This window comes from Oncorhynchus nerka, linkage group LG10 (genome assembly GCF_034236695.1).
Source record: "Oncorhynchus nerka isolate Pitt River linkage group LG10, Oner_Uvic_2.0, whole genome shotgun sequence".
NCBI classification, from domain to species: domain Eukaryota; kingdom Metazoa; phylum Chordata; class Actinopteri; order Salmoniformes; family Salmonidae; genus Oncorhynchus; species Oncorhynchus nerka.
Genome location: NC_088405.1, coordinates 100,941,398 through 100,953,619, shown reverse-complemented (window position 1 = coordinate 100,953,619; position 12,222 = coordinate 100,941,398). Strand labels below are relative to the sequence as shown.

The 12,222-nt window shown below is 45.6% G+C and overlaps 1 protein-coding gene across 1 annotated transcript in view; it reads left to right on the top strand.

The window, feature by feature from the left end:
- The window catches only part of LOC115119424 (cell adhesion molecule 2-like), a 157,960-nt gene extending 155,322 nt beyond the window's left edge, over window positions 1-2,638 (top strand). The window contains exon 8 of the mRNA XM_065023439.1: window positions 2,451-2,638. Within this exon, the coding sequence (XP_064879511.1) occupies window positions 2,451-2,638 (188 nt within the window). The remainder of the gene's footprint in view (window positions 1-2,450) is intronic.
- The last annotated feature ends 9,584 nt before the right edge of the window (window positions 2,639-12,222 follow it).

Sequence of the window (12,222 nt, the reverse complement as noted above, 5' to 3'; positions counted from 1 at the left end):
TTTTGATTCGGTCGGCAAAGATTGCTTTCTAGAAGGATTGGATCCACGTTCAGATCTGTAAGTAAATTTGTGCCAACAAGTGCTCAGCATATGTGGGAACTCCTTCAAGATTGTTGGAAAAGCATTCCAGGTGAACCTGGTTGAGAGAATGCCAAGAGTGCAAAGCTGTCATCAACACAAAGGTTGGCTACTTTGAAGAATCTAAAATATATTTTGATTTATTGAATTTTTTGGTTAATACATGATTTCGTATAAGTTATTTCAAGTCGGAAGTTTGCATACAATACATTTAAACTCCGTTTTTCACAATTCCTGACATTTAATCCTAGTAAAAATGCCCTGTCTTAGGTGTTAGGATCACCACTTTATTTTAAAGGCACAGTCAACTTAGTGTATGTAAACTTCTGACCCACTGGAATTGTGATTACAGTGAATTATAAGTGAAATAATCTGTCTGTAAACAATTGTTGGAAACATTACTTGTGTTGTGCACAAAATCGATAACTGACTTGCCAAACTATAGTTTGTTAAAAATACATTTGTGAAAAACGAGTTTTAATGACTCCAACCTGAGTGTATGTAAACTGACTTCAACTGTATATACAGTGGGGCAAAAAAGTATTTAGTCAGCCACCAATTGTGCAAGTTCTCCCACTTAAAAAAGATGAGAGAGGCCTGTAATTTTCATCATAGGTACACTTCAACTATGACAGACAAAATTAGAAAAAAAAATCCAGAAAATCACATTGTAGGATTTTTAATGAATTTATTTGCAAATTATGGTGGAAAATAAGTATTTGGTCACTTACAAACAAGCAAGATTTCTGGCTCTCACAGACCTGTAACTTCTACTTTAAGAGGCTCCTCTGTCCTCCACTCGTTACCTGTATTAATGGCACCTGTTTGAACTTGTTATCAGTATACATTTTACATTTACATTTAAGTCATTTAGCGGACGCTCTTATCCAGAGCGACTTACAAATTGGTGCATTCACCTTATGACATCCAGTGGAACAGTAGTGCATCTAAATCTTTTAAGGGGGGTGAGAGGGATTACTTTATCCTATCCTAGGTATTCCTTAAAGAGGTGGGGTTTCAGGTGTCTCCGGAAGGTGGTGATTGACTCCGTATATAAAAGGACTGAGCAAAAAATATATATATATATATAAAAGACACCTGTCCACAACCTCAAACAGTCACACTCCAAACTCCACTATGGCCAAGACCAAAGAGCTGTCAAAGGACACCAGAAACAAAATTGTAGACCTGCACCTGGCTGGGAAGACTGAATCTGCAATAGGTAAGCAGCTTGTAGCTGTATATATGTATGTCCACACACACTCCGGACTCGGACCTTTCTTTTAATTTAATTCCCTTCTTTTACTTTTATATTAGTGTGTATTGTTTAATATTAATTAATTAATATTATTATAATTGTTTGATATTACTGATAGGAAACCAAGCATTTCACTACACCCACAATAACATCTGCTAAACATGTGAACGGGACCAATTAAATTTGATTCCAACACCACCCTTTCTTCCCTTCTTCCCTCTCCATCCTTCTCCCTCCCCTGCTCCTCCTCCATCTCTCCTCCCCTCTCTGCACCCCATGAAATCTGCCAAATGCATTTTTATGGCTTACAAATTATCTCTGACCTTCCAAAGGCTGGGAGATTGAATAAAGCACAAGAGTTTCTGAGACTTTAAAAAAATATATATTTACGAGTCACTTTTCATAGCCAGCCTGCCTCCTCGAGGCCTTCTAGCCGATATCGCCCCAGAGAGCCGTGTCTGGCGATCAGTCATGTCTAGTGTGGCTGAGTCTGCTTAAAAAGACACAGAGAATAAGGCTGTCCTAAACAACACTCTATTCCCTATATAATGCCCTATGGCCCTGGTCGAAAGTAGTGCACTTTATAGGGAATAGGGTGCCGTTTGGAACGCAACCGAGAGAGAATAAAATAAAACCCATCCTTTGCTTTAACCGCTTCGAACAGAGACTCTTCTTTTCTTGGAGACCATTAGCCCTCTCCGTTGTGAAAAGAAAGGAACATAAAGGACTGAATAAAGAGAGAAAGTAGCAGCCAGACCAGCGACCTTCAGACTTCATTCAGAACACTGGAGTTATGTGGAATGGTTTTGGTTCTAATGGCAGAATGTGGAACTCCCTCCGGAGTTCTGACCTCATCCCTCCGGAGTTCTGACCTCATCCCTCCGGAGTTCTGACCGTCTGTTGCTCAGTCCAACCTGGACACGAAGGCCGTGTCCTCATCCCTGAGGTGTCTGTTGCTCAGTCCAACCTGGACACGAAGGCCGTGTCCTCATCCCTGAGGTGTCTGTTGCTCAGTCCAACCTGGACACGAAGGCCGTGTCCTCATCCCTGAGGTGTCTGTTGCCAACCTGGACACGAAGGCCGTGTCCTCATCCCTGAGGTGTCTGTTGCTCAGTCCAACCTGGACACGAAGGCATCCCTGAGGTGTCTGTTGCTCAGGGACACGAAGGCCGTCCTCATCCCCTGGACACGAAGGCCGTGTCTGTTGCTCAGTCCAACCTGGACACGAAGGCCGTGTCCTCATCCCTGAGGTGTCTGTTGCTCAGTCCAACCTGGACACGAAGGCCGTGTCCTCATCCCTGAGGTGATTTTACAGCCTTCAGAAAATTATTCACACACTTTTTCCACATTAACATTTTATTGTTACAACCTGATTTTAATAAAATGGATTAAATAGAGATTTGGTGTCACTGGTCACACACACAATATCCCATAATGTCAAAGTGGAATGATGTTTTTATATCTACAGTACAAGTCAAAACTACTCATTCAAGGATTTTTCTTTATTTTTACTATTTTCTTCATGGTATCATGTAGTAACTCAAAAAGTGTTGAACAAATGAAGATATATTTTATATACTCATCCAAAACAGACATTGAATATCCCTTTGAGCATGGTTGAGTTATTAATTACACTTTGGATGGTGTATCTATACACCCAGTCACTACAAAGATACTGGCGACCTTCCTAACTCAGTTGCCGGAGAGGAAGGAAACCACTCAGGGATTTCACCATGCGGCCAATGGTGACTTTAAAACAGTTCGAGTTTAATGGATGTGATAGGAGAAAACTGAGGATGGATCAACAACATTGTAGTTACTCCACAATACTAACCTAAATGACAAGAGTGAAAAGAAGAAAGCCTGTACAGAATAAAATATTCCAAAATATGCATCCTGTTTTCAGTAAGGCACTAAAGTAATACTGCAAAATATGTGGAAAATATATTAACGTTATGTCCTGAATACAAAGCTTTATGTTTGGGGCAAATCTAACACAACACATCACTGACAACCACTCTTCATATTTTAAAGCATGGTGGTGGCTGCATCATGTTATTGGTATGCTTGTCATCAGCAAGGGAGGTTTTTTTGTTGATAAAAAGACATGGAATAGAGCTAAGCACAGGCAAAACCCCAGAGGAAAACCTGCTTCAGTCTGCTGTCCAACAGACACTGGGAAGTTCACCTTTCAGCAGATCGATAACCTAACGCACAAGGCCAAATATACACTGGAGTTGCATACCAGGACAACATTGAATGTTCATGAGTGGCCGAGTTACAGTTTTGACTTAAAGAATTTAAAAAAGAATAATGTGCAAGTAATGTATAATCTAGGTGTGCGTAGCTCTTAGATACTTACCCAGAAAGAATCACAGCTTTAATCGCTGCCAAAGGTGATTTTTGAACATGTATTGACTCAGTGGTGTGAAAACTATGTAAATAAGATATTTCTATTTTTCATTTTCAGTACATTTTCAAAAAGAGGAGAGAGAATCAATTGAATCAATGTTTTTATTCAAGCTGTAGCACAACAAAATGTGGAAAATAAATCAAGAGGTGTGAATAATTTATCTCTGTGTATCTGCACTGCACATAGCATTCTCTGCATCACCCCTCATTCATTAAGCTGTAGATGCTGCCAAGAGATCAATGGAACCCAGACCTTGGGGAAAGAACAAGGACAATGTGAGGGGGTACAGGTCAATAACAAGAAGAACAAGGACAATGTGAGGGGGTACAGGTCAATAACAAAGAACAAGGACGCCTTCGCACATTCAGAAAATATGATCTTACAAAGTGGATATTTGTGGTTACTAAAATCCAATTTGGATATATTTGACTGTTATTGTGGCATAATATTTAGCAATGGTCCTTCTTGAGGTTAGAAAACATGTCTGCTAAATGAAAACTCCCGTTCGTATAAGCTGCTAGCATAGCTAGTCATATGTGACAGACCTCCTCGATTTGGTATTTTGTAGCAAAATTTGAAATATTGTGTTGTTTTTTTTTAATTGGATGAAAGTAGAGACTCAGAGCAAATAGTATATCATACACTACAGTTGAGGAACAATGGGAACAATTCTGATTTGAAAGTTGATGAACTTCTAACCCCACTTTTGAGAAAATGGCCTTTGAATGTTTTGGTACACCTACTGGAGAGCTCTTCTTTGTCTACACCCACTCAGCATCGTTCACGCCCTCTTAATCCTTTAGCCCCGCCCATCTCTTTAAGGTTTCATATGTATTTATTTTATTTATTTAACTTTTATTTAAACTAGGCATGTCAGTTAAGAACAAAATTATTATTTACAATGACGGCCTAACCCGGCCAAACCCGGACGACGCTGGGCCAATTGTACGCCACACTATGGGACTCCCAATCACGGCCGGTTGTGATACAGCCTGGAATCGAACCAGGCCCTGTAGTGACGCCTCTAGCACTGAGATGCAGAGCCTTAGACCGCTGCGCCACTCGGTATCAAAAACAGAACTTGTCCAGATAAAAGTATTTTATAAATATTTGATCGTTATTAGATGACGCTCACCCGACACACTTGTCTAAAATGATGGGCCATGAGATGCTATAACCATCCCTCACCCCTCACATAATAATAATATATCCCCACATCTAGATAAGTGGCTGGGTCATTATTGTCTAGACATATAACACATGTTCATGAAATACAATTGATGGAATTGATGGCCCCAGAAACACCTGGCTAATTTAATGTGCCATGTAATAATCCGATCTTTTGTTTAGACATGTAGCTAGGAAGCTAGCTAGCTAAACAATGAACCGGGATAATCCCAACTCATACTAACATTACAAACATTGTCATAGCTGTAGTATGAATCTGCAGGTAGCTAAAGCTAACCAACTAGGTTCAATGTTAGCTAGCTAACATCAGGCTTTAATAACTAGCAACGCAAATGGATTCTGGTTGAAATACTATAACTACACAGATCATACATGTAACATTAGCTAGCGAGCCGCTAAGCTAACGTTTACTGGCTACAATATGCTTTAACTTGCAATAAAAATTACATTCTGACTAAATTTACATTTACATTTACATTTAAGTCATTTAGCAGACGCTCTTATCCAGAGCGACTTACAAATTTGAAATGTATATCTAGAAAATGTAGCTAGACTCTTACCCGTAAAAATGTATGTATTCTTCACGACAGACTGGAACCATTTAACTCAGTTCTGTTTGTAGCTACGTCTTGTTTGGCCAGCGTTGTCTGGTGTTAGGACTGCCTTACCTCTACTGTAACTAGGGAGGGATCTCTCCTTGCTAAGGTCTGGTGTTAGGGCTGCCTTACCTCTACTGTAACTAGGGAGGGATCTCTCCTTGCTAAGGTCTTGTGTTAGGGCTGCCTTACCTCTACTGTATCTAGGGAGGGATCTCTCCTTGCTAAGGTCTTGTGTTAGGACTGCCTTACCTCTACTGTATCTAGGGAGGGATCTCTCCTTGCTAAGGTCTGGTGTTAGGGCTGCCTTACCTCTACTGTAACTAGGGAGGGATCTCTCCTTGCTAAGGTCTGGTGTTAGGGCTGCCTTACCTCTACTGTAACTAGGGAGGGATCTCTGCTTGCTAAGGTCTTGTGTTAGGGCTGCCTTACCTCTACTGTATCTAGGGAGGGATCTCTCCTTGCTAAGGTCTTGTGTTAGGACTGCCTTACCTCTACTGTATCTAGGGAGGGATCTCTCCTTGCTAAGGTCTGGTGTTAGGGCTGCCTTACCTCTACTGTAACTAGGGAGGGATCTCTCCTTGCTAAGGTCTGGTGTTAGGGCTGCCTTACCTCTACTGTATCTAGGGAGGGATCTCTCCTTGCTAAGGTCTTGTGTTAGGGCTGCCTTACCTCTACTGTATCTAGGGAGGGATCTCTCCTTGCTAAGGTCTTGTGTTAGGACTGCCTTACCTCTACTGTATCTAGGGAGGGATCTCTCCTTGCTAAGGTCTTGTGTTAGGGCTGCCTTACCTCTACTGTATCTAGGGAGGGATCTCTCCTTGCTAAGGTCTTGTGTTAGGGCTGCCTTACCTCTACTGTATCTAGGGAGGGATCTCTCCTTGCTAAGGTCTTGTGTTAGGGCTGCCTTACCTTTACTGTATCTAGGGAGGGATCTCTCCTTGCTAAGGTCTTGTGTTAGGACTGCCTTACCTCTACTGTATCTAGGGAGGGATCTCTCCTTGCTAAGGTCTTGTGTTAGGGCTGCCTTACCTCTACTGTATCTAGGGAGGGATCTCTCCTTGCTAAGGTCTTGTGTTAGGGCTGCCTTACCTCTACTGTAACTAGGGAGGGATCTCTCCTTGCTAAGGTCTTCTGTAACCAGTTCTACTGTGGAAAGGTTGTTTTAATGTAATACGTTTTATAATCTTTCTGTGAGAGAACAACAGAAGTGCTATATAATAATAATATAATTATTACTATAATGTATATCAAATATGTTGCCATTTGGGACTCAGACATTCTTTTGAGTCAACTTGATTGAGAGAACTTTAATGTAATTCAATGAACCAAAACCACAGTGTCAGTGAGCAGAGACCCACTATACAGAACATAGCTAGCCATGAAGACTATTCGCTCAGTGCACGTAGCTAATCACCTGTACCCCCTCACATCGTCCTGTCCTAGAGACATCCTTCACCCTGCTGGCTGCCCCCATTCAGACACTGTATCGCTAGGGGTTTGTTATTGACCTGTACCCCCTCACATTGTCCTGTCCTAGAGACATCCTTCACCCTGCTGGCTGCCCCCATTCAGACACTGTATCGCTAGGGGTTTGTTATTGACCTGTACCCCCTCACATTGACCTGTCCTAGAGACGTCCTTCACCCTGCTGGCTGCCCCCATTCAGACACTGTATCGCTAGGGGTTTGTTATTGACCTGTACCCCCTCACATAGTCCTGTCCTAGAGACGTCCTTCACCCTGCTGGCTGCCCCCATTCAGACACTGTATCGCTAGGGGTTTGTTATTGACCTGTACCCCCTCACATAGTCCTGTCCTAGAGACGTCCTTCACCCTGCTGGCTGCCCCCATTCAGACACTGTATCGCTAGGGGTTTGTTATTGACCTGTACCCCCTCACATAGTCCTGTCCTAGAGACGTCCTTCACCCTGCTGGCTGCCCCCATTCAGACACTGTATCGCTAGGGGTTTGTTATTGACCTGTACCCCCTCACATTGACCTGTCCTAGAGACGTCCTTCACCCTGCTGGCTGCCCCCATTCAGACACTGTATCGCTAGGGGTTTGTTATTGACCTGTACCCCCTCACATAGTCCTGTCCTAGAGACGTCCTTCACCCTGCTGGCTGCCCCCATTCAGACACTGTATCGCTAGGGGTTTGTTATTGACCTGTACCCCCTCACATAGTCCTGTCCTAGAGACGTCCTTCACCCTGTTGGCTGCCCCCATTCAGACACTGTATCGCTAGGGGTTTGTTATTGTCCTGTACCCCCCACATTGACCTGTCCCCTCACATTGACCTGTACCCCCCACATTGACACTGTACCCCTCACATGTTATTGACCTGTACCCCTCACATTGACCTGTACCCCTCACATAGTCCTGTACCCCCTCCACATTGACTGGCTGCCCCCATTGAGACACTGTACCCCTCCACATTGACCTGTACCCCCTCACATAGTCCTGTCCCTCCACATTGACCTGTACCTTCACCCTGCTGGCTGCCCCACATAGTCCTGTATCCCTCCACATTGACCTGTACCCCCTCACATAGTCCTGTACCCCTGCTCCACATTGACCTGTACCCTCCACATAGTCCTGTACCCTCCACATAGTCCTGGCATTGCCCCTCACATTGACCTGTACCCCTCACATTGACCTGTACCCTCCACATTGACCTGTACCCCTCACATAGTCCTGTCCTCCACATTGACCTGTACCCCTCACATTGACCTGTGCCCCCTCCACAGACACTGTACCCCTCACATAGTCCTGTACCCCTCCACATTGACCTGTACCCCCTCACACATTGACCTAGACCCCTTCACCCATTGACTGGCTGCCCCCACATTGACACTGTACCCTCCACATTGACCTGTACCCCCTCACATAGTCCTGTACCCCCTCACATTGACCTGTCCTAGAGACGTCCTTCACCCTGCTGGCTGCCCCATTCAGACACTGTATCGCTAGGGGTTTGTTATTGACCTGTACCCCCTCACATTGACCTGTCCTAGAGACGTCCTTCACCCTGCTGGCTGCCCCCATTCAGACACTGTATCGCTAGGGGTTTGTTATTGACCTGTACCCCCTCACATAGTCCTGTCCTAGAGACGTCCTTCACCCTGCTGGCTGCCCCCATTCAGATACTGTATCGCTAGGGGTTTGTTATTGTCCTGTACCCCCTCCACATTGACCTGTACCCCTCACATTGACCTGTACCCCTCCACATTGACCTGCCCCCATTGACACTGTATCCCTCACATTGACCTGTACCCCCTCACATAGTCCTGTACCCCCCACATTGACCTGTCCCCCACATTGACCTGTACCCCCACATTGACCTGTACCCCCTCCACATTGACCTGTACCCCCCATCCACATTGACCTGTACCCCCTCACATTGACCTGTCCCTCCACATTGACTGCCCCACATAGTCCTGTACCTCCACATTGACCTTGTTCCACATTACCTCTACCCCCTCACATAGTCCTGTACCCCCTCCACATTGACCTGTACCCCCTCACATAGTCCTGTACCCTCCACATTGACCTGTACCCCTCCACATAGTCCTGTACCCCCTCCACATTGCCCCTCACATTGACCTGTACCCCTCACATTGACCTGTACCCTCCACATTGACCTGTACCCCCTCACATAGTCCTGTACCCTCCACATTGACCTGTACCCCTCACATTGACCTGTACCCTCCACATTGACCTGTACCCCTCACATAGTCCTGTACCCCCTCCACATTGACCTGTACCCCCTCACATTGACCCTGTACCCCCACCATTGACCTGTACCCCCTCACATTGACCTGTACCCCCTCACATTGACCTGTACCCCCTCACATAGTCCTGTACCCCCTCACATTGACCTGTCCTAGAGACGTCCTTCACCCTGCTGGCTGCCCCCATTCAGACACTGTATCGCTAGGGGTTTGTTATTGACCTGTACCCCTCACATTGTCCTGTCCTAGAGACATCCTTCACCCTGCTGGCTGCCCCCATTCAGATACTGTATCGCTAGGGGTTTGTTATTGTCCTGTACCCCTCCACATTGACCTGTACCCCCTCACATTGACCTGTACCCCTCCACATTGACCTGAGGTACCCTACCCCTGGCTCACATTGACCTGTACCCCTCACATTGACCTGTACCCCCTCACATAGTCCTGTACCCTCCACATTGACCTGTACCCCTCACATTGACCTGTCACCCTCCACATTGACCTGTACCCCTCCATTGACCTGTATCCCCTCACATTGACCTGTACCCCCTCACATAGTCCTGTCTACCCCTCCATTCACCTGTGGCCCCCACATTGACCTGTACCCTCACATAGTCCTGTACCCCCTCCACATTGACCTGTACCCCCTCACATTGACCTGTACCCCCTCCACCCTGACCTGTACCCCCCATTGACCTGTACCCCTCCACATTGACCTGTTCACATTGACCTGTACCCCCTCACATAGTCCTGTACCCCCCTCCACATTGACCTGTACCCCCTCACATTGACCTGTACCCCTCACATTGACCTGTACCCCCTCACATAGTCCTGTACCCTCCACATTGACCTGTTTGTTCACATGTCCTGTACCCCCTCCACATTGATTGACCTGTACCCCTTAGTCCTGTCCTGTACCCCCTCCACATTGACCTGTACCCCCACACATTGACCTGTACCCCCCCTCCACATTGACCTGTACCCCTCCACGTTGACCTGTACCCCCTCACATAGTCCTGTCCACATTGACCTGTACCCCCTCACATTGACCTGTACCCCTCCACATTGACCTGTACCCCCTCACACAGGGTTCAATTCTCGTTACTCTTTTCTCTGTATATATCAATGATGTTGCTCTTGCTGCCTTGGCGATTCCCTGATCCACCTCTACGCAGACTGCCACCATTCTATATACTGTCGCTAGGGGTCATTGGACACTGTGCCCCCTCCAAACGAGCTTCAATGCCATACAGCACTCCTTCCGTGGCCTCCAACTGCTCTTAAACGCAGTAAAACCAAATGCATGCTTTTCAACCGATCGCTGCCTGCACCCGCATGCCCGACTAGCATCACCACCCTGGATGGTTCCGACCTTGAATATGTGGACATCTATAAGTACCTAGGTGTCTGGCTAGACTGCAAACTCTCCTTCCAGACTCACATCAAACATCTCCAATCGAAAATCAAATCAAGAGTCGGCTTTCTATTCCGCAACAAAGCCTCCTTCACTCACGCCTGTCAAGCTTACCCTAGTAAAACTGACTATCCTACCGATCCTCGATTTCCGATGTCATCTACAAAATGGCTTCAACACTCTACTCAGCAAACTGGATGCAGTCTATCATAGTGCCATCCGTTTGTCACCAAAGCACCTTATACCACCCACCACTGCGACTTGTATGCTCTAGTCGGCTGGCCCTCCATATTCGTCCCAGACCCATTGGCTCCAGGTCATCTACAAGTCCATGCTAGGTAAAGCTCCGCCTTATCTCAGTTCACTGGTCACGATGGCAACACCCATCCGTAGCACGCGCTCCAGCAGGTGTATCTCACTGATCATCCCTAAAGCCAACACCTCATTTGGCCGCCTTTCGTTCCAGTACTTGCTGCCTGTGACTGGAACCCTGCAAAAGTCAGGTGAAGTTGGAGACTTTTATCTCTCTCACCAACTTCAAACATCAGCTATCCGAGCAGCTAACCGATCGCTGCAGCTGTACATAGTCTATTGGTAAATAGCCCACCCATTTTCACCTACCTCATTCCCATACTGTTTTTATACTGTTTTTTTTATTTATTCATTTACTTTTCTGCTCTTTTGCACACCAATATCTCTACCTGTACATGACCATCTGATCATTTATCACCCCAGTGTTAATCTGCAAAATTGTATTATTCGCCTACCTCCTCATGCCTTTTGCACACATTGTATATAGACTGCCCATTTTTTCCTACTGTGTTATTGACTTGTTAATTGTTTACTCCATGTGTAACTCTGTGTTGTCTGTTCACACTGCTATGCTTTATCTTGGCCAGGTCGCAGTTGCAAATGAGAACTTGTTCTCAACTAGCCTACCTGGTTAAATAAAGGTGAAATAAAAAAAATAAAAAAAACATTGACCTGTGATTTGATAGCCAGATAGTAATACTGAATTCCTTATATTCCTCTGAGATACGCTCATCTAAATATTACCCTTGCCATTAATCTGAATGCTCTTAAAGCTTTTCATGGAAGGACATAGGGAGAGGAGAGATGTAGTCTGTACAGGGTATCTGAAGAGAGGTGACTGTATAAATGGTAAAGGCTCTGGTTCTGGTCGCTGCTTCCTCTAGGAGGGTAGTTAAATATTGAGACAAGGGCCTTCGGTACATCTTCTCTCCCTCTGCCTCACTTTTTCTACATTTATTCTACTCACTCCCTCGCTCCCTTACATTCCTCCCAACCCTCTCTCGCTCCCTCTCTCCCTTACATTCCTCCCCACTCTCTCTCCCTCCCTCTCTCCCCTACATTCCTCCTTCCCTCTCTCTCGCTCCCTCTCTCCCTTACATTCCTCCCCACTCTCTCTCCCTCCCTCACTCCCCTACATTCCTCCCCACTCTCTCTTGCTCCCTTACATTCCTCCCCACTCTCTCTCTCTCCCTCCCTCGCTCCCTTACATTCCTCCTTCCCTCTCTCTC